This window comes from Pan paniscus, chromosome 16 (assembly GCF_029289425.2).
Source record: "Pan paniscus chromosome 16, NHGRI_mPanPan1-v2.0_pri, whole genome shotgun sequence".
Lineage (NCBI taxonomy): Eukaryota > Metazoa > Chordata > Mammalia > Primates > Hominidae > Pan > Pan paniscus.
In genome coordinates this window covers 5,721,932-5,741,865 of record NC_073265.2, presented here as the reverse complement: position 1 = coordinate 5,741,865, position 19,934 = coordinate 5,721,932, and the positions used below count along the sequence as shown (strand labels likewise).

The window sequence follows — 19,934 nt, the reverse complement described above, 5'->3', positions numbered from 1 at the left end:
CCATGCTCCTGTGAACAGCACAGAGCTGTGGCATCACCGCCAGGGTTCAGTGTGAAGTGAAGAAAGCAAGATGGAGATATGGGGGTCTAATCCACTACCATTTACCTAAGAAAGGGGAAGACATGCTTACAATAAAAATATGTAAAATGCTCAAAATGGTTACCTATAGTGGAAGGGAAGAAATTGGGAGGTGGGGGGATAAATAGGGGAAGAAACTGACCTCTTTGCATACATCCTGTGTTGTTTATTTGAATTTTATACCATGTAAGTATTTTATATAATTATAAAACAAAATTAAATGGAAAAAGCAAAGTCCAAATAACTAAGAGAAAAATGAAACCAATGAATCTAAAAGTGTATCCAGTTGTGATCTATTCCAAAATATTTTAAAACACAGTTGTCTGACTGTACATCCCTTGTGGGATGTATTCTAAACACAAAAGTAAATGCAAATAAATCGTAATCTGTATCTACAATCATGTGTCCTTGGCAGTGTTTGGTATTGTTATTCTGAGACTGCTGCAAGCTTAACGGAATAAAACCAATGCAAAATTATGCCGGTGTCCTTGAGAACAGGAATTTGGGGCACAGGAAAAAGAAACTACAAATGTTAGAACCTATAAACCTGACAAAGTATCATTAGGAACCATGACGTTATTTGATCTTAAAAAATATGTTGTGTATTAGTTATTGTTGGCTGCATAACAAATTACTCGGGAATTTAGTGGCTCAAAACAACCACCATGGATTATCTGAGAGTTTCTGTGGATCGGGAATCTGGGTGTGGCTTAGCTGGGTGACTTTGGCTCAGGACCTCTCGTCTGTCACAGGCAGCAAGGTACTGAGTGATGCTGCAGCCATCTGAATGCCTGAAGAGGGGGGCATCCACTTCCAAGTTCTCTCACCAGGCCGCTGGCCAGAAACATCAGTCCTGTGCCACGTGGGCCTCTGGATGGGGCAACTGCCAACCACACCAGGCTAGCTTGGTTCCTTCAGAGGGAACAAGTAAGAGAGAACAAGAAAGGACAAGCTGAGACAGAAGCCACATCTCTTTGTAACCTGATCTTAGAAGCCATATCCCATCTCTTCTACCATATTCTATTCAATAGAAGCGGCTCAGTAAGCCCATCCCCCACACAGGGGGAGGGAAGGACTCACAGCCATGAATACCAAGAGGCAGGGGTCCTTGGGGGCCATTTAGGAGGCTGCCTTCCACACAGACATATACACTATCACCAAATCTACAACAATGAGCAACCGCACTACCCAGATTACAGTCTCTAAATGTTATTTCACAGGGCTCCGTGGAGAAAGAACCAACTGGTTCCAGACCTGGGGCAAGAAATATTTAAGATGATCCTGGAATATACCAGAAAGAAAGGAAACAATCAAAGACTACTGGGTTCACATTGATGGGACTCAGAAAACAACCTAAAGAAGCTCTTATTGGCCATAGAAAACTTGAGCACCAATAATCATGGTAACACACACAAAACACATCAACTGTGCTAACAACAACATACACAACCTCACCGGTTATCTTTTAAAGGCTGTCGGGGAAACTCATTAATTTTTTTTTTTTTTTTGAGATGGAGTCTTACTCTGTCGCCCAGGCTGGAGTGCAGTGGCGCGATCTCGGCTCACTGCAAGCTCTGCCTCCCGGGTTCACGCCATTCTCCTGTCTCAGCCTCCTGAGTAGCTGGGACTACAGGCGCCCGCCACCACGCCCGGCTAATTTTCTGCATTTTTAGTACAGACGGGGTTTCACTGTGTTAGCCAGGATGGTCTTGATCTCCTGACCTTGTGATCCACCCGTCTTAGCCTCCCAAAGTGCTGGGATTACAGGCATGAGCCACTGCGCCCAGCCAACTCATTAATTTTTAAATTTTTCAAAAAAGAGAAGAAATCAAGCATTTAATCTGCTTTTCTTATATGAACAATATTCAGGGTAACCAAATACTTGAGGGAAAGTTTCTCTACATAGAAGAATTCCAGCTAACTAATGAAGAAGAAATGATGAAATTAGAACACCACCATTTGGCAACTTCTAATCAATTACTAGATCTAGACAATGATCATTAATGGTTGCTAATACCACCAAAAAAGAGATGACCAGATATTATGTGCCTCAATAGAACAACACAAAAATATGTATGAAAGTTTTTGCCCAATCAAACTGAATCTGATCAAGCCTCTATGTCTAAAAACAACCACTATTTTACAGGACACAGAGAATAGAGGAACACATTAAACAACACCATGAAGATGCAATCAGCAAAATCCACACTGCAGGAAAATCTACAGGATAAATGACAGATTCTTCCACAATAACACCAACAAAAATTTGTAAGACAGAAAAAAGAGACGGATGGACAACCTAAAAGAGACATAAAAGAATTATGAAATGCATTGACCAATCTCAATAGACAGGTTTTGTTTGGATCCCCTTTCAAACAGTGCCCTGTAAACTGGGAAAATGCAAACAAAAACAAATATTTAATGGCATAAACAAATATTAACTTTAGTTGTGATAACAGCATTGAAATTATTTTTAAAAACAGAACTCCTATATTTTAGAGATACAATATGAAATATTTAAAGAGGCTATGATGTAAGATCTGAGATTTGCTTTAGAATAATCTGGGAAAGGGTCAGGGTGTAGATTAAATACCACTAGCCATGAATGGGTAAATACTGAAGCTATTTTTTCATATGCTTGAAGTTTTTATGATAAAATTAAAAGCATAGATCTTTCAAAAAGGTGTTATTTTTAGGAAGCCATATTCTACTATTATGTAAAATTGTTCCTTCTGTTCTACCCAATCTGATTAAGCAAGAAGAAGTAATAGAAAACAAGAAAGGAAGCAGCAAAAATCATTCTTGTTTGCAGATAGTATGATTGCATGCCAGGAAAAACTCAAGGAAACAACTAAAAATCTATTTTTAAAAAATAAGAGAATTCACTAAGGCAATGGTTTCAAATTTAATATATAAAAATCGATAGCTTTCTTTGTACCTACAAACAGCAACATGTTGAAAAATAATGAAAGTCAGCATTTACAAAAACAATAAAAGGGATAAAACAACAAGAAACAGACAAACAAGATATGTGTTGAATTTTTATGAAAAAACTTTACTGATGAAGATAAATGAGCTTGAACAAATGGAAAGATAAATCCTTTGTTGGCTAGAAAGACTATGTTGTAAAGCTGACATTTTTTCCCCTAAATGGACAGACTTTAAGCATGCCTAATAAAAATACCAGTAAGAGTTTGTAGTGGGCCGGGTGCGGTGGCTCATGCCTGTAATCCCAGCACTTTGGGAGGCTGAGGTGGATGGGTTACCTGAGGTCAGGAGTTCAAGACCAGCTTGACCAACATGGCAAAACCCCATCTCTACTAAAAATACAAAAATTAGCCGGCCATGGTGGTGCACCCCTGTAATCCCAGCTACTCGGGAGGATGAGACAGGAGAATCGCTTGAACCCAGAAGGCAAAGGTTGTTGCAGTGAGCCAAGATTGCGCCATTGCACTCCAGCCTGGGCGACAGAGTGAGACTCTGTCTCAAAACAAAACAAAACAAACAAAAGAGTTTGTAGTGAATAACCAGACAAGCTAGTTTTAAAGTTACTATGGAAAAATAAAAGTGCAAAAATACCTAGGAAAAAAATCTGAAATGGAATGATGGTGGCAAGGTCTGAAAGTAGCCCTACCAGGTAATAAAATGCACCATAAATCCCCAGTAAATAAAGCAGCCTGGATCTGGAACCTGAATGGACCATCCCTGTAACAGATCCAGAAACAGACCGAGACCCACATGACGATTTGGGTACGGTAAAGGCAGCATTTCAAACTTGCAAGGGAAAGATTCCTTGGATAGCTCTGGCATAACTGGCTAGCTATTGGGACAAAATGCCTAAAATGTAACTTTTCCTGTATAAATACACCAAGATAAATTCCAGATAAATCAATTATTTAAATAATTTAAAATAACACCAAAGTCCTGGAAGATAGCTTTTTATTTAACTAATTAATTAATTAATTTTTTTTTGAGATGGTGTCTCACTCTGTTGCCCAGGCTGGAGCACTGTGGCACGATCTCGGCTCACTGCAACCTCTAACTCCCAGATTCAAGCAATTCTCCTGCCCCAGCCTCCCTAGTAGCTGGGATTACAGGCACGTGCTGCTGCGCTCAGTTTATTTTTTGTACTGTTAGTAGAGACGGAGTTTCGCCATGTTGCCCAACCTGGTCTTGAACTCCTGACCTCAGGTGACCTGCCCACCTTGGCCTCCCAAAGTGCTGGGATTACAGGCATGAGCCACTGTGCCTGGCCAACAACTTTATTTTCAAAAATAATCTTAGGAGTGTGATGGTCACACTAACCTCAAAAACTCAGTAAGCTCAAAGGAAAAAGACTGATATATTTGACTAAATGACATGTTTAGCAAAGTAAAAAGCATACCAAAAAAAGAAGAAGAAGAAAAGAATGGTAAGCTGGGGTAAACTTTTACAGTACAAACCAAAGGGTTCATTTCCTTTATATGTAAAGAATAATACAAATCAATAAGAAACACCCAAATTCCCAATTGCCAGGGGCTGAGGGGTGGGGGAAATGGGGAGATATTGGTCAGATGGTACAAACCTTTAGTTATGAGATGAGTAAATGTCTGTAGTTAATAATCCTGTATTGTATACTAGTGATCTGCTAAGACAATCGATCTGAAGTGTTCTCACCACACACACAAAAAGGTAGCTATGTGAAGTGATGGCTATGTTAATGCGCTTGGCTGTGGTAGTCATTTCACCATGTAAACTTATATCAATACATTACATTGTATGACTTAATATACAAAACTTTTATTTGTCAGTTATACGCCAATAAAGCTGGGGGTGAAAATCTAACAGAGGAATGAGCACAGGAAACAAATTGGCAGTGCACGGAAAAGAAAAACCACTTATGAACATATGAAATAGTGCTTGGCTTCACTTATTATGAAAGACACGTGAAATCAACAAGACACCTCTTTGCACCCATCAGCCTGGAGCTTATATCAAACAGCCAGTCATGCAGCGTTGGTAACAGTGTGGGAACCTCATACATAACCAACTCTCATACATGACCAACAGCAGCATACGCTGTCCCCCCTTGGGAAGGCATTCTGCCCGTGTCTATCAGAGATGCTGTGCTCCTGGCCTGTACCCCTGCCATAGCCAGGAACCGCCTCCATAAAAGAACCCACACCCAAACACAAAGGCATAGCCACAAGGCTGTTCACTGCTGCACTGACTGGAAATCTCCCAACAATCAGTCCAAGGGGGCTGGTTAATACCCCATCCCACATCCACTCAACCGATCCTGTGCTGCCGCTTAAATAATCAGGTGGACCTACTGCTGTTTCCAAGATCTAGCAAGAAAGGAAAAAGCTAAGTACAGAGCCATGTGGCCAGTGCAATGTCTATTTAAAGAAAAGGGCCTATGGATGAGCTGATATAGGTCTAAGAAATTCCTGGAGAAATTCACAAGAAATGTAAGTGGCTTCCACTATACAGAGGGACTAGGGATCTGGGATGTATAGGCAGAACAAGAGGTACTGTGGGGATTTCTCATTTTTAACTCTTGCAGCTCTTGGTCTGATACAAGCACTATTCTGAGAAATCTTTAACAACTTCTACTTAGTGAATAAAAGTTCAAATTTTAAAACGCCGAATCCCTATTCCTGCTGACTGCATGTAGTACAGGAGAAACATGATCTTGTTTGTAGAAAAAGGAAAGTCATCTGGGTTTTCATAACCCCTCTTTGGAATGCACCACATCCCCTGTGGTCCCACAGGGTGACCTTCCTCCCGTCCATCCCCCACCCAAATACACCAAAGAGGAGGAGCTGGGAGACGTCTTCACTTTAAGAGTCTTATCTGAACAGGTTCACCCCAACTGCCTATTTTAAGAGCAAACTAAGTCTCAGATCCCATGTGCTCACTGTATGAAATCAACAAAGCAGCTTTACCACTGTGAGGACCCCTGAGAGAAGGAAGGGGTGATAGGTGAGCTCAGCTCCAGGTCTGGGGCATGTAATCTCCATGACTTCTACATGATCCACACGGAGCTGGGCAAGTTGATGAGCTATAGACAGGCTGTAAAGGACCCCAGGACCCTAAGGCCTGGCAGCATTTTGGCATAAGCCTCAAGCTGCTGGTGGGGTGGTGGGTTTCAAAACATCCTGTATGAGCTTTGGATGAGGAGAACAAAGTACAAAAAGCAGAGTAAGATTTATCAGTCTTTCTTATTTTGTACTGAAGCTGCCACTGTTAGGCCCCATTGCTTGGGACTAACATCAGCCTTTTGGTTTTAATGAGCACGTGTTTACCTTTACAGAAAAGCTGGTCATTCACATATACTCATCCAGAGGCAGTGACACTCTAAGCAGCTTGGGCTCAAGCTGCTGCCAGTCACCATATCCTGTAGGAGGGGACATCTTGAGGGTGGCTGCTTTTGGATTCCTCCCCGCAGGAGAGGCAGTGCATCCTCTGTGCAATCCGCACTTTCACAAGGAGGTTTTCTCTGCAGTGTTAACCTTCCCAGTCTGAGAGGGTCGCTAGACCCCGAGAGCTTTCCACAGACAGTGATTGTGGCAGGCCCTTCCTCACAATGCCTCTGCTGAGAGAAGGCTGTGATCCTGAGCCTGACGAGGCCAGGAGCTCTGGCATCTGGAACGCTCCCCTCCACTGAACTCTCTGGCACCTGCATGGTAGGTCTTCTCTAAGTGAAAGTTCTTCCTCACCCACTGCGTGAGGGTCGCCAGGCAGTGCAGTGTGGTGATGAGCTCAGATTCCAGACTGGTTCGAATCCTAACTCTGCCACTTGCTACCTGGTGACCTTCGGCCCAGGATTCACTCTCCCTGAGCTGTGGATATAGTGATTGTTAAGTTGATATATTTAAAACACTTAGATCTGGGCCTGGCTCAAAGAAAGCACCTGACAGGTCTTACCTATTCCTGGTATATGAAGGCATGGTGGGTAGGGAGGAATTACCTCGGCTAAGAGTTTATGTGTCAAGCACCAAGACGTGGGTCCAAGTCCAGGCTCTGTCCCACACACAGCAATGGGACTGCACACAACTGACTTTAGCCTCACTGTGCATCAGTTTTCTAACCTATCAGATGGGGGAAAGTACTTACTCCTCACGTGGTGGTTGACCAGGCGACATGAAATAGAGAGATGCTGCATGGCACAGGGAGTGGACACCACACCCCAACGAGGGTTCAGACGGTATCACTTCATTGTTACTATTATTTTTTTCATTATTATCAACAATTATCTGATATGAAATAAGGCATAAGCTGAGACCAAATACGCATGAATATTCCAGGAATATTTCCCTTCAGGGCAACTTCTCAGACACAAATGGAGTGGAGGAGCTGCTCCTCCCTTACACAGGGGCTTCCCGGGAACTCACATACTCAGCCTCAGCACTGGACACGCCAGGAGGCTGGAAGGGCCCGCAGTGGGATGGGAAGTGGCGGCAGGCACCCAGGGCTGATTCCAGACCTGCCCTGCCTTCATAAAAAGCCCAGGGTTTGATTGTCTGGCCAACACTAACATCTGAGAGGCTGGTCATGTGACACAGCTCTGGCCACAAAGAAATAAGCAGTGTGTCGAAGAGGCTTCTGGGTCTTTTAAGTAAGGTTCAACTAGATATTCAGAAGCATGCAGTGTCCTAAGGCTCAGCTAGACATGGGGCCGTCTACTCCAAGGGAACAAGACAGACGCCAGTTTACCTCCTGGACTCTCTGATGGGAGTCCACACTGCACCCACACAGCTAGTCTCATGCGCCCCTGGATGGGTCAGCTGCAATGGTACAGAACTCTCTGGATGGGTCAGCTGCAAGGGTACAAAACTCCCACCAAGAAGGGCGTGTGGAACCCATCTGGTCTAAGAGCCTCATGCTCCCAGCAGCCAGTATCTCTCACAATCACCCCATGGGTGGGGCATAGCTTCCAGGGTCACCTTCAAGAGACATGCCAGTCACGAAAGTCACCACTGTGAGAAGCTCAAAGCCCTGGATGCCCTGCCCGGCGAGCATTAGAATTTTCCCATCTAGATACAGTTTATCAAAAAGAGCATCTCACCATAAGCAATGTTGCCTGGAGACACAGCTGACACGCTGCCTTTCAGGTTACCCAGGGAGCACACTATGAAAGATAACAGAGGGTCCGATTCTCATGCAGAGAAGTCATCACCTCTTAATCCACAGAAAACCTTTGCTTTCCTAATGTCAAGGGGAGGACGTCCAGCTGGTGTGGACTTCAGCCCTTCTCCTTTTTTCTTCCTGCCTAGAACGAGAAGCAATGGCTGGGGCTGCCCACACACTGTGTGACCATGAGGTGACAAGCCTGAAGAGGAGGCCAAGAGACACAACAGTGCCAATCCTGACATCACAGAGCCATCGAACTGGCAGCCTCTTGCCTCTGGACTTTTTTTTTTTTTTTTTTTTTTTGAGATGGAGTTTTGCTCTGCCACCCAGGCTGGAGTGCAGTGGCATGATCTTGACTCACTGCAAGCTCCGCCTCCCGGGTTCAAGTGATTCTCCTGCCTCAGCCTCCCAAGTAGCTGGGACTACAGGCACACGCCACCATGCCTGGCTAATTTTTTTTGTATTTTTAGTAGAGACAGTGTTTCACCATATTGGTCAAGCTGGTCTTGAACTCCTGACCTTATGATCCACCCACCTTGGCCTCCCAAAGTGCTGGGATTACAGGCATGAGCCACCGTGCCTGGCCACCTCTAGACTTTTTTTTTTTTTTTTTTTTTTTTTTTTTTTTTATACGGAGTTTCGCTCTGTCACCAGGCTGGAGTATACTGGTGTGATCTTGGCTCATTGCAATCTCCGCCTCCTGGGTTCAAGCGATTCCCCTGCCTCAGCCTCCCAAATAGCATGACTATAGGTGCTCAGCATCACGCCTGGCTAATTTTTTGTATTTTAGTACAGACGGGGTTTCACCATGTTGGCCAGGATGGTCTTGATCTGCTGACCTCATGATCCACCCGCCTCGGCCTCCCAAAGTGCTGGGATTACAGGCGTGAACCACCACGCCCAACCCTGGACTTCTTTATGTAAGACACACACCTATTTGTGTAATGTTAGGTGGGGATTTTGATACTTGTACCCAAAGGCATTCAAACTGATAACGGTGTTTAATTTGGAGAAACTTTTCCCATATCCATTATATTCTAGGGTTTGGCATCACCATTATGATGATCTCTTCCTGTTGCTGAGTAAGATTTTGGTCCATGAAGGCCTCGCTGCATATAAATGCTGTAATAGTAAAGGATGTTGTTTTGCTTCAGTTTTCTATGTTTTCATAACAATCAAAGGGCTTCTCTCCTACAGAAGAAACTATAAATTCAGGTTTTCCACATTGGTTCTAGCTGGTCACAGCAGTTTTAGCCTGTCTGAATTGTTTTAAGCCACCGGCCTTGTTTGGATTTGCTTTGGAACAGTCTGAGTGGTGCAGGGAACCAAGTCTTCTGGGATGCCAGGAGCTAGAGTCCCAGGTACCCCAGGCACTGACACTGCTTCCCGATCCCTCACGATCCCACTCCCTGCAGATATGAGATTGGTTCAAGGGTCGGGGAATTTAATGTCTAAATCACCTCCTAGTGTGAGAGTTCTGTCCAGATGACACTATGATACACTGACAAGTGAGCTTCTTGGATCCAGGAGACCCTGCCTCACTGGAGCAGTATGACTGGCAACCCCACCCTGGCTTCTGCCTGCCAAGGAAAATGGCACAGTGACGTACTACATTCGCCCTGCTCACGAGGTGCCAGCTCCTATAAACCAGGAACCCAATCAAACCCTACGAGTGGGAATGTGGGGAGTGTGGTCTCTTCCAGGCATCATCATAACCTGCTGTGGCCTGAAGAAAACCAGTTTGAACCAGATAAAATGTACCTAAAACCACATGTAAACTGCTGGGCAAAACCCATTTTAGCCTATCTGAATTGGTCAAAATGGAACCAAGTCTATCTCAATTGCATGATATTAATTCTGATGGCTTAAAACAGATTTTCACCCAATCTGAGCAGCATTAAGCCAGTTATAACAGTCAAAATTGATTTGAGCCAGTTAATCCAGTTTCAACCAATTGGAACTGGGTTAGCCTGGTTCAAACTAGTCCTCTAAAGGCGAATTTGGGGGCTTCAGTTCCCCAGGCTTTAGTTGTTTGCTAAAAAAAGAAAAGCAGCATGGGAAGGGCTGAAAGTCATTTATTTCTGAAGACGAATTTACCTTGCTCCCATAAATATTTATAAGAATTAATTACCAGCTTATTGAAAGAATTAATGAAATTCACATTGTTTATTATAACACATTAGCAGGGGCAGGAAACATCCTCCTGGCAAAGAGAGAAATCCTGCCGAACAAGCTCTTTACTCTGAGGTTGGAGCACTAGAAGCAAACCCAGTGGATCTCCTACAGGGGCCCTGCAAGGTCTCCAGATGCTCAGCTCCGTCAAAGCCAGGCAGGTGTGTTCCCCATCCCCAAGAGTGACACAGAACATATCGACCAGTTTCATTCTTTATTGAATGTTGAAATGCACTATTAACCTCCTCAAAAAGGGTGGAACAGTAAAGAAAAACAAAGGATCTAAAAAAAAAAAAAAAGCCTGAATTTGAATGCATTATATCCACCCTGATCAGAAGTGTTAGCTATAACCAGCTGCTTATAAAGACACATCTCAATCTATTCAGTCATCAGTGTTGTCTGTGATGCAATTAGCGAGGGTATAATTAAAGGAGATGGTCTACTGTTCCTTGCATCAAAGCGGGCAGATCAGCTGGACCTCCCCTCCCCACTAAGTGGGCCTACACAGTGTTCAAACAGACAATGGCCAAGCACCTTGCTGGTAGGTAGGCACGCTTTGTAAACAAGCTTTGCAGATGAACGCCCAAACTAAAAGCACCATTTATTTTGACGTAAAATGCAACTGCCCCTTGCGAGATAAAATTCAAAGTCACTTACCAGCCACAAAACTTGGAAATGATGCCACCTTCTTTGTCTGTTAGGAAATATGGAAAAATAAAACACATATCAATTGTAAGTAGGTAGCCCACAAGGTGAAGGCTAAGCAGGGCTGTGATATGAGCCATAATGAGAAAAGCAAACCCTCCATGAGTGATGGTGTTCTGAAGATGTCAGCTCCATACAGGAAACCAGTCTGCTGCAGGCAACATGATGTTGGGGAGTGGCCCAAAAGCCCATCATCTAAAACTTAGGGGCCCTCAGACTAGCATATCTTGACTAGAAGGGAGCCTAGGGACCATCCAACACAGTGATGCTCCAACCTGGGGGCATGAGAGCCATCCAGGCACATCTTTAAAAGCAAGATAAAGGAGACTGGACACCACTCCATCGGTGGACATCGTTACTTCATCAAAGTTAAATAATCTCATCTAAACTATGTTACCAGAAAGGGTAAATAACTTCCATCATAGCACTGTTAGCTTATAGGAAATTGTTTGTTAAAACCTGTTGTTGATTTAGAACAGTGGTTCTCAACTGGGATGATTTTTATTCCCAAAGGGACATCATTAGGCAATGTCTGGAGACATTTTTGGTTACCACAAATCAGGGGTGGGGATGGGGTAGGTACAAGGATCTAGTGGGTTGAGGCCACGGATGCTGCTCAACTCCTACAATACACAGGACAGTCCCCAAAACAAAGTATTACCTAGGCCTCAATGTTAATGGTGTCATTGTTGAGAAACCCTAGTTTAGAACATGGTTATCAGACAATGAATAGAATGGCTTTTTATAAAATTAAGTAGTACCAATGGTCCCCCACCCCCACACACACACCATCTGCAACACATGAGCACTCCATGGCATGGTCCTAACATCAGGGAGGCCCTCTCCTCCCTCCTCCCAGGCCAGCGTGCCCTCACCTCCTCACCATACGGTGACACCAACTTGGCCTGACCTGGACTCCCTCTCCCCCAGGCACCGGGTGGGACGAGAGCATCATGGACAAAGTGAGCAGACCACAACTCGGTGGGCCACTCCATCATTAGATGAGTGTTCCAGCCCAGAACTCTCATCCTTGAAAAAAATTACCTCTGGAATGTTGTTATTGTCAACAGGTCCATTGAGATCAGAGCGCTGCTGCTTCCTTGGCTGCTCCAGACCATTGCAAACCTGGAAACGGGGAAGTTAAAGATAGTGATTTTATATGTTAGAGAAATGCAAGATGCAAAACCTGGATATGCAATGTGATACAATTTTGTAAAATGCATGTGTATGTCTGTATGTGTATAGGTATGTGTGCAGACATCTATTTAATTATACTTAAACTGCTATGCACTTAATATTCTATTTTCATACTTCTAAAAAAGTTATTTTAAAACATTTTGAAATTTGTTATCTTTTGATTGCAGTAAAATGCACATAACATAAAGTTCACCATTTGACCATTTTTAAGTGTACAGTTCAGTGGCACTAAGTACATTCACGCTGTCGTACAACCATGGTCACCATCCACCTTCAGAACGTCTTCCTCTTCCCAAAACTAAAACTCTGTACCCATTAAACAAACTCCTCAATACGCCCAACCCCAACCCCAACCTGAGCCCCTGCCAACCACCATTCTACTTTCTGTTTCTGTGAATTGGGCAGCTCTATGCCCCTCATGTAAGTGGAGTGATTAAGCAGTCAGTATGTGCCCTTTTGGAACTGGCTTATTGCACTCAGCAAAATGTCCTCAAGGGTCGTCCACATTGAAGCACATGGCAGAATTTCCCTCCTTTAAGGGCTGAATCACATTCTACTGTGTGTACATGCCACCTCTTGTTTATCCAGTCATCTATTGATGAACACTTGGGTTACTTCCAATTCTTAGCTATTGTGAATGGTGCTGCTATGAACGTGGGTGTGCAAATATCCCTTGAGTCTTCACTTCCACTTCCTTTACGTACATACCTGGAGATGAAATCACTGGATCACAGGATAACTCTATTTTTCAGTTTTTAAGGACCTTCCATACTGTTTTCCACAGCAGTAGTACTATTTACGTTCCCACCAAGAGTGCCCAAAAAGTTAAAAGCCATATTTTTAAAAAACCTAAATTCTTGGATGAGAATAAATGCAAATTAGCCAATCTGTTACTACAACATAGAAAATGCCCCAAGTACATGGCATAAGTCTTCTCTTAAAGAAGACACCAAACTACAACTGCTTCTACTTCAATTAATAAAATTTAAGGTTAGGTATATTTTCTCTATTTAGTTCCTTATATCATCCAGAAGACAGAAGCCAGATCCATAGCCCTTAAATCCCTGTCCACATCCCAAAGGAGGTTCTGGAGCCTGCATGGTAAGTCCAGTTCCAGAACTTTCTGGAAATAAATTATCAAGAAATAACAATATGATGATGGCAAGGAAGACACCGATGATAAAAGTTACATTTACCAGCTGGGCACAGTGGCTCACGCCTGTAATCCCAGTACTTTGGGAGGCCAAGGCAGACAGATCAGTTGAGGTCAGGAGTTTGAGACTAGCCTGGCCAACATGGTGAAACCCTGTCTCTACTAAAAATACAAAAAATTAGCCGGGCATGGTGGTGGATGCCTGTAATCCCAGCTACACGGGAGGCTGAGGCAGGAGAATCACTTGAGCCTGAGAGGCGGAGGTTGCAGTGAGCTGAGATGGCGCCATTGCACTCCAGCCTGGGCAACACAGTGAGATTCAGTCTCAAAAAAAAAGTTACATTTACCTAATTTACCTAGCACCTTAGGGTTTACAAAAGCCTCTTGTGTACACAATGAATATTCTTCCCCCTGCTTGACAGGTGAGAAAACTGAGACCCCAAGTGTTGGCCTGGCTTCTCTTGGAGTCAGGTGATGCCACGAGGCATGGCTGCCAGCCCTATCCCCTGTCCTAGTCTGTATCAGTGTCTTGCTCTTTGATGGAACTCTGCCTCTCTGGGGTTTTGAGAAAAATTAAAGGATCTGGGCCCACCCTCCCAGCACTGATGGGGGCAGATATGCTGTGCCCCAGGTAGTTGGAATGATTGCTGGCTAAGCCTCCCCTCCAGGATCACAGACACCACTGGATTTCAGAGGCAATGGGAGTGGGGGATGCAAGGGAGCGGGCACCGGGCTTTAAGGATGGCGAGGGAGAAGGGAGAGCACTGCTGCTACATCTCAAGAAAGCTACATGGGGCTGCCCTTCCTAGAGCTGAGGTGGTGCAGCGGTGCAGCTGGGACCCAGCAGTTCTGAAGTCTGGTTGGTCCCTACCTCCCCCAGTCCTGCTGCCCCTACCCCTGAGCCCCACAGGGGCTCACAGGCCTAGCCAGACCACACCCTGCTGTCCTGGCATGACCAAAGGCCCGGCTCTGGTTTGTCTGGGACTGCTGGCACACTGCCCCGCTTTTCGAAGCCTAGCATCCCAGGAGCAAAACCCATCCTTCCCCCTACAAGAAGGCTGTGACCACCCGAGACTCTGTTGCAGTAGACCCTGCACTGACCAAGCTGAGCAGACAGTGCCCCTTTCTGCAGGGCTGAGACTGGCCCAGGTACCGCTCCTCCAAGGTTTCTTCCCCTCACCCATCCCTGGCACTGATCTTCCTGCTATGGCCAAGGAACACCAAGCAAAAGCTTCCAAAGGATGCAACAAGAGAATCTCGCCTCAGATGCCGCTCACATTCTCCTAAAGTAAACCTTATTTGGGACATCCCCCAGAGAGCTCTGTTGAGGACACTTTGCTATTTCAAGGTGCACATAGCACACGGTATTTTACCCACTTGTCTGAAAGTTCCCCAACACAGTGCCCTTCTGCATGGACTTGGGTTCCTGGAAGCCTTCCCTGCCTTACTAGTTGCTGGACAGGTGCTGGTCATCTCCAAAAAAACCCCAAAGAAATCAACCAGCCCACCAGCAAATGAAATCAGGTTAACAACATCCCTCCTGCAAGCTGGGCGGGATTTAATTTGTCAGGCAGAGAGAGCGCCACAGATGTAGGGCGACAGACTCTCATCAGGTGGCCAGATAAGTCAGGGGTTGGGGGACACAACAGGGGCTGCATCCACCACGGGTTAGGGCTGGGCCAGCCACTGTACCTTCATGCAACTTCAAGCCAGGGCTCAAGGCTTGGCTGGGGACACAGACTGATGGCCGCACCCCCATGCCCTACCCATGGGACTCCCCAGTACGGAGGCCATAGTATGGGGTGTCCACGGGCAACACAAGGTTGTCTCTAGGGGTGACCTTTCCTCCACATCAGCGTTTCCTCTGTCTCCCTCCCAAGCGAGTGTCCACTTGTCACCATGACAACCACATCTCACAATAAACAGCCAGGGTTACTTTCCAAAGAGGCAGGAGGGTGGGCTTGTGATGCCTCTCCTTGGGAGAGCCCATCTGGTGCTCTAATTTCCATCTCAGGGGTGGTGGGGTTGGGGGACTGGCAGCATCTGAAATTCACACAGTGGGAGGCCCACATGGATTTGGGGCTCCAGGCATCCTAGATAAAGATGCTATTTAAATCCTGTTATGCCCTCCCCAAAGTACAGCAGCCAGCCACCCCTCAAAACAAGATGCCAGCCAGGGTCGCCTCAACTCCCTACAGCCAACAGAGGACACGGGGTCCCATCTGTCGCTGAGTAACTGTAGTGGGGCCTGAAACCCACATCAGCCATCACTCGGAGAAGGCGGCGGGCACAGCATGAGAATCAGCGTGTGTCCCTGGAGCTCTGAGGACAGAAAATTAATGTGTGGTGTGGCACAGACTCTTCACAGCACACGGGACTCAGGGGCAACTGTTCAGCACAGAGATAAATGCTTGTAATAAAAATACACTAATGCCAATAAATCTTTCTAATAAACACCTTGGCTCCAGTTGGTGAAACTAAAGCTTGGATTTTAAAAAGTGTCAATTCTCATTTTGCCTGCTTGATGAAAATACAGCAATATAATCACATTGCTTTGGATGAAACAACACCAAACTAGTGCACACCCACTCCGCTCAGGCCATCGTCAACAAAGTCAGGATGCTTCCAAGCACTCTCTGGAATGACAGCCATGTCAGGAGCTGAGGTTAGGGATAGAGGGCATCAGCGGAAAGCCAGGCTAGCCACAGCCATCCCCAGTGGCCTGTGAAAATTCTCCCAAACATGACCCTGTGACAGAGAAGTCCTGGGCGGACGAATGACTCCGTTAGATGACAATCTTCTCTGGGAATCACTTCACGGCTCCTGTTTTCAAAAGAGGCGATCATCCCTACTCATCTGTATTTCAACAGGCACTTCTTCCTCCACCCAGCTCAGAAGGGGCGGCCGAGACCCGCTACAGCACCAGAACTCCAAGCAGGAGCAGTGAGAGCATGACCCCCTGGTCAGATGGAAGGTCTCACTCAGCAGCACGGAGGAAGGTCTCACTCAGCAGCGTGGACGTCTTCTTTCAGACGCCCTTGGATCCGTCCCCTGACATCTGCGTGGCTCAGAAAACATTACGGTATTGTTCTTTTCCTTCCACTCCTCTTTACAATTCAGGTCACTCCTGTGATGTTTATCTTGAGGAGAATGGAAGCTTGGATAGAGTATTTGTTCTTATAATAGTTACTCCCCTGGGGGAGATCATATCTTTTCAAAGCGGATCTGTGGCTTAAAAGTATCACGACAAGACACATTGGGAAAAACAGCCAGTCAGTCTGTACTTACAAATCTCTAGGCAGGCCTGTGAATGGGAGGAGGAAGGGGAGTCCCTCCTGCATCCCGGTATCCAGACATCTCATGGAACATATTTATACTAAAAAATTATTCGCTATCTACCTGAAATACAACTTATTTTTTCAATTGCTTATTATGGTAAAATACACATACAATAAAATATACTATCTTAACCATTTTTGAGTGTACAGTTCAGTGTTATTAAATTCATAATGTTGTACAACCCTCACCACTATAAGTTTTTTCATCTTGAAAAACCAAAATCCTATACCCATCTAAATTCGAATGTAATTGGGTACCCTATACTGTTATTTGCTGAGTCCATCAGCTCTAGGGGGCAGACAGGCTGATAGCACACTCTGGCCTGGCTTTATTCTCCGAGCTTGGTCTGCTGAAATCTCTCCTCCATCACCGACCACTGGGGCCACCTGCACACGTCCTCCACTTCATTGTTCACTGTCTCTTCACAGAGCCCTGTAAAGGGCAGGCAGTGGATGGCTGTGTCCAATGCAGCATTTCAGAACAGAATCATATTTATCTAAACTTGTCACTGCATTTTGAGGCTTTGTCAAGTACCATCCAAAGGTGGGCCCACATGGCCAGGCCTGAACAGGTGCCTGTTGTATGTCCCATACGGCACAGGGTAGCTCTTGCTAAGGACAGGACGATGCATGCAACAAAGACCCTGACCTAGGACAGCTCACCTTCCAATGTGGAGACAGAACCCAGTGATCCTGCCAGCCTCAGACCCTCCACAGGATGAGCCAGGGTATAAACAGACACACACATGAACAAAAGCAGGCCCTGGGAGATCAGGCCAGAGGAGCTGAAGCGGTGAGGCCAGAGACCAAACCATCAAGGTGACAGGGCTGCTTAGTTTTTTTCCTTTGAAAGTAATCAGAACCCTCATGCATTGCTGGTGAAAATGTAAAATGTTCTGTCACTGTGGAAAACATCTGTGGTTTCTAAAAACGGTAAACACTGAATAACCACATGACCCAGGAATTCCACTCCTAGTGATACACCCAAAAGAGCTGAAAGGAAGTATCTACACAAAAGCTTGTACACATATGGTCACAGTGGCACTATTCACATTAATCATGTGGTAGAAACAACTCAAATGTCCATCAATGGATGAGTGGATTAATCAAATGTAAAATAGCCATTCAGTGGAATATCATTCAGCCACAAAAATGAACAAAGTACTGACACATGCTACAACAGGGATGAACCCTGAAAACATGATGATGAAATAAGCCAGACACTAAAGGGTACATATTGTCTGATCCCATCTTTATGGAATATCCGGAATAGACAAATCCAAAGTGAGAGAAAGCAGATTTTTCACTGTGGGGGCTGGGGGCGGAGGGAAGAATGGGGAGTGACTGCTTAATAAATACAGGGTCTCCTATGGGGGCAGCGAAAATGTTCTGGAACTAAAGAGCAGAGGTGGTTGCACAACATTGTACTAAATGCCACTGAATTGTACACTTTAAAATGGTAAACTTTATGTTACGTGTGTATTACTACAGTTTAAAAATAATAGGAGAAGCAAGAGTAAAGAGAGCCCTCTAAGGGTCTCAAACATACTGCCCTATGAGAGCCCCTTCACCTAAGCTCTACGGAGGTCATCCGCCAGCTTGTACTGAGCTAACCCTCCAGTGACTGACACCCAGGCAAAGTGGGAGATGGTCCAGGGGAGGGGGTGGGTCATCCAGGCAGCAGAGGCAGCTGTCCATCAACCACTGACAGCCCCTTCTCCTGGTCACCTGCCTCACATACCAGGTGCCATTCTGTGTCCATTTGTGGGGAAGGTGGGAGCTCCGCCCATCCTTCCCCCACAAGAGGGCTGTGATCCACCTGGCACTCCACTGCAGTAGACCTTGCGCTGACCAAGCTGAGCAGACAGTGCCCCTTTCTGCAGGGCTGAGACTGGCCCAGGGAGAGTCACCCACCAGTGCTGCAGAACTAGGGAGAATTCCATTTGGTTTTGTTCAATTCTCAAATGAGAAAATCTTCATCAACCCTTTCTAATACCATTGCTTAGGGGCCAGCATGGCTGCTTCTGCCACTGGTTCTACACATTTGCTGCAAACATCTGCAATTTTTTCATCCTGCTAACTTAAAAGCAAGAAGCCCCGTGTGCATAGTTTAACGACAGCAACCTACTGGGGCTAAAATTCAATCGCGTGACTTTATCAGAGGCTCAAGCCTGCAGTTCTCCCAGAAGGCTTGACCTGTGACCTCCCCTGTGGCCTCCACACTTGGCCTCGAGCCCTGCACACATTCTGAGAAAACTAGCTTGACATCTGAAAAATGAATGTAACGATGGTGCCCAAGCCAAAAGGAAATTAAATGACCAGTAGTAAGTCGATGTTAGACTTTGGTTTCCAGAGAGCATTTTCTACAGTATTTAACTTCCACTAATTTATGTAGGCCACATCTCTGTTCTCCTAATACGAGGAGTCCACAGTTCCAGTCAATAAGATTAGTCTTAATAAGAAAAAAACTTAGTCTCAATGGAACTGCCTAAGGCTACAGACATTAAAACAAAGCCCTACAACTCATAATTTGAAAAACAAGTTTCACCAGATGATCTATAAAGAAGGTACCAATGATCCAGTTAACTTTACTAAATCTACCTGTCTACTTTTAGGAATATACACAGTAGAATATCTGGGATATTTAAACTTCTGGAAAAGGCGAGAGGATAGCAGAAATAGCTGTTATTTGATGGTGGATTTAACGATATATGTTTATTTTAATGACACTCACAAGGCATGACCACAATCACTTTACCATAAGCCACAGCCTGTGGGATCTATGTTCCTTCCACTCCTGCCAAGGCGGGATCATGACCCATACAAGACCTAGGAGAGAAGGGGAGGCTCCCCTACTCCCACTCAGGATGTGGTTGTATTATTTACTCATGGCTTATTTTGGTCTTGAATGTCCTCCTGAAACCTTCCAGGGATGTGCCCACCCACCGCCCCACGACCACACACGCCAGGTCCGCAGGTCCACAGGCCTGAATGGGTGTAATCACAGTTCATCCCCACTGTGGCTACATCTAAATAGTTTTGATTTGGCCCAAAATGTTTTTGCTTCTTTGTGGGTGATATAGTTTGGATATTTGTCCCCGCCCAAATCTCATACTGAAATGCAATCCCCAATGCTGGAAGTGGGGCTTGGTAGGAGGTGTCTGGATCATGGGGTG

The 19,934-nt window shown here is 45.2% G+C and overlaps 1 protein-coding gene across 16 annotated transcripts in view; it reads right to left on the bottom strand.

Moving 5' to 3' along the window:
- Positions 1-19,934, bottom strand: part of APBA2 (amyloid beta precursor protein binding family A member 2) — a 232,934-nt gene that overhangs the window by 31,196 nt on the left and 181,804 nt on the right. For all 16 annotated transcript variants that reach the window (XM_055098170.2, XM_063596985.1, XM_057299831.2 and 13 more), the window contains 2 exons: positions 12,115-12,195; positions 11,023-11,059 (listed from right to left, as the gene is read on the bottom strand). In XM_055098170.2, the coding sequence (XP_054954145.1) occupies positions 11,023-11,059; positions 12,115-12,195 (118 nt within the window). The remainder of the gene's footprint in view (positions 1-11,022; positions 11,060-12,114; positions 12,196-19,934) is intronic.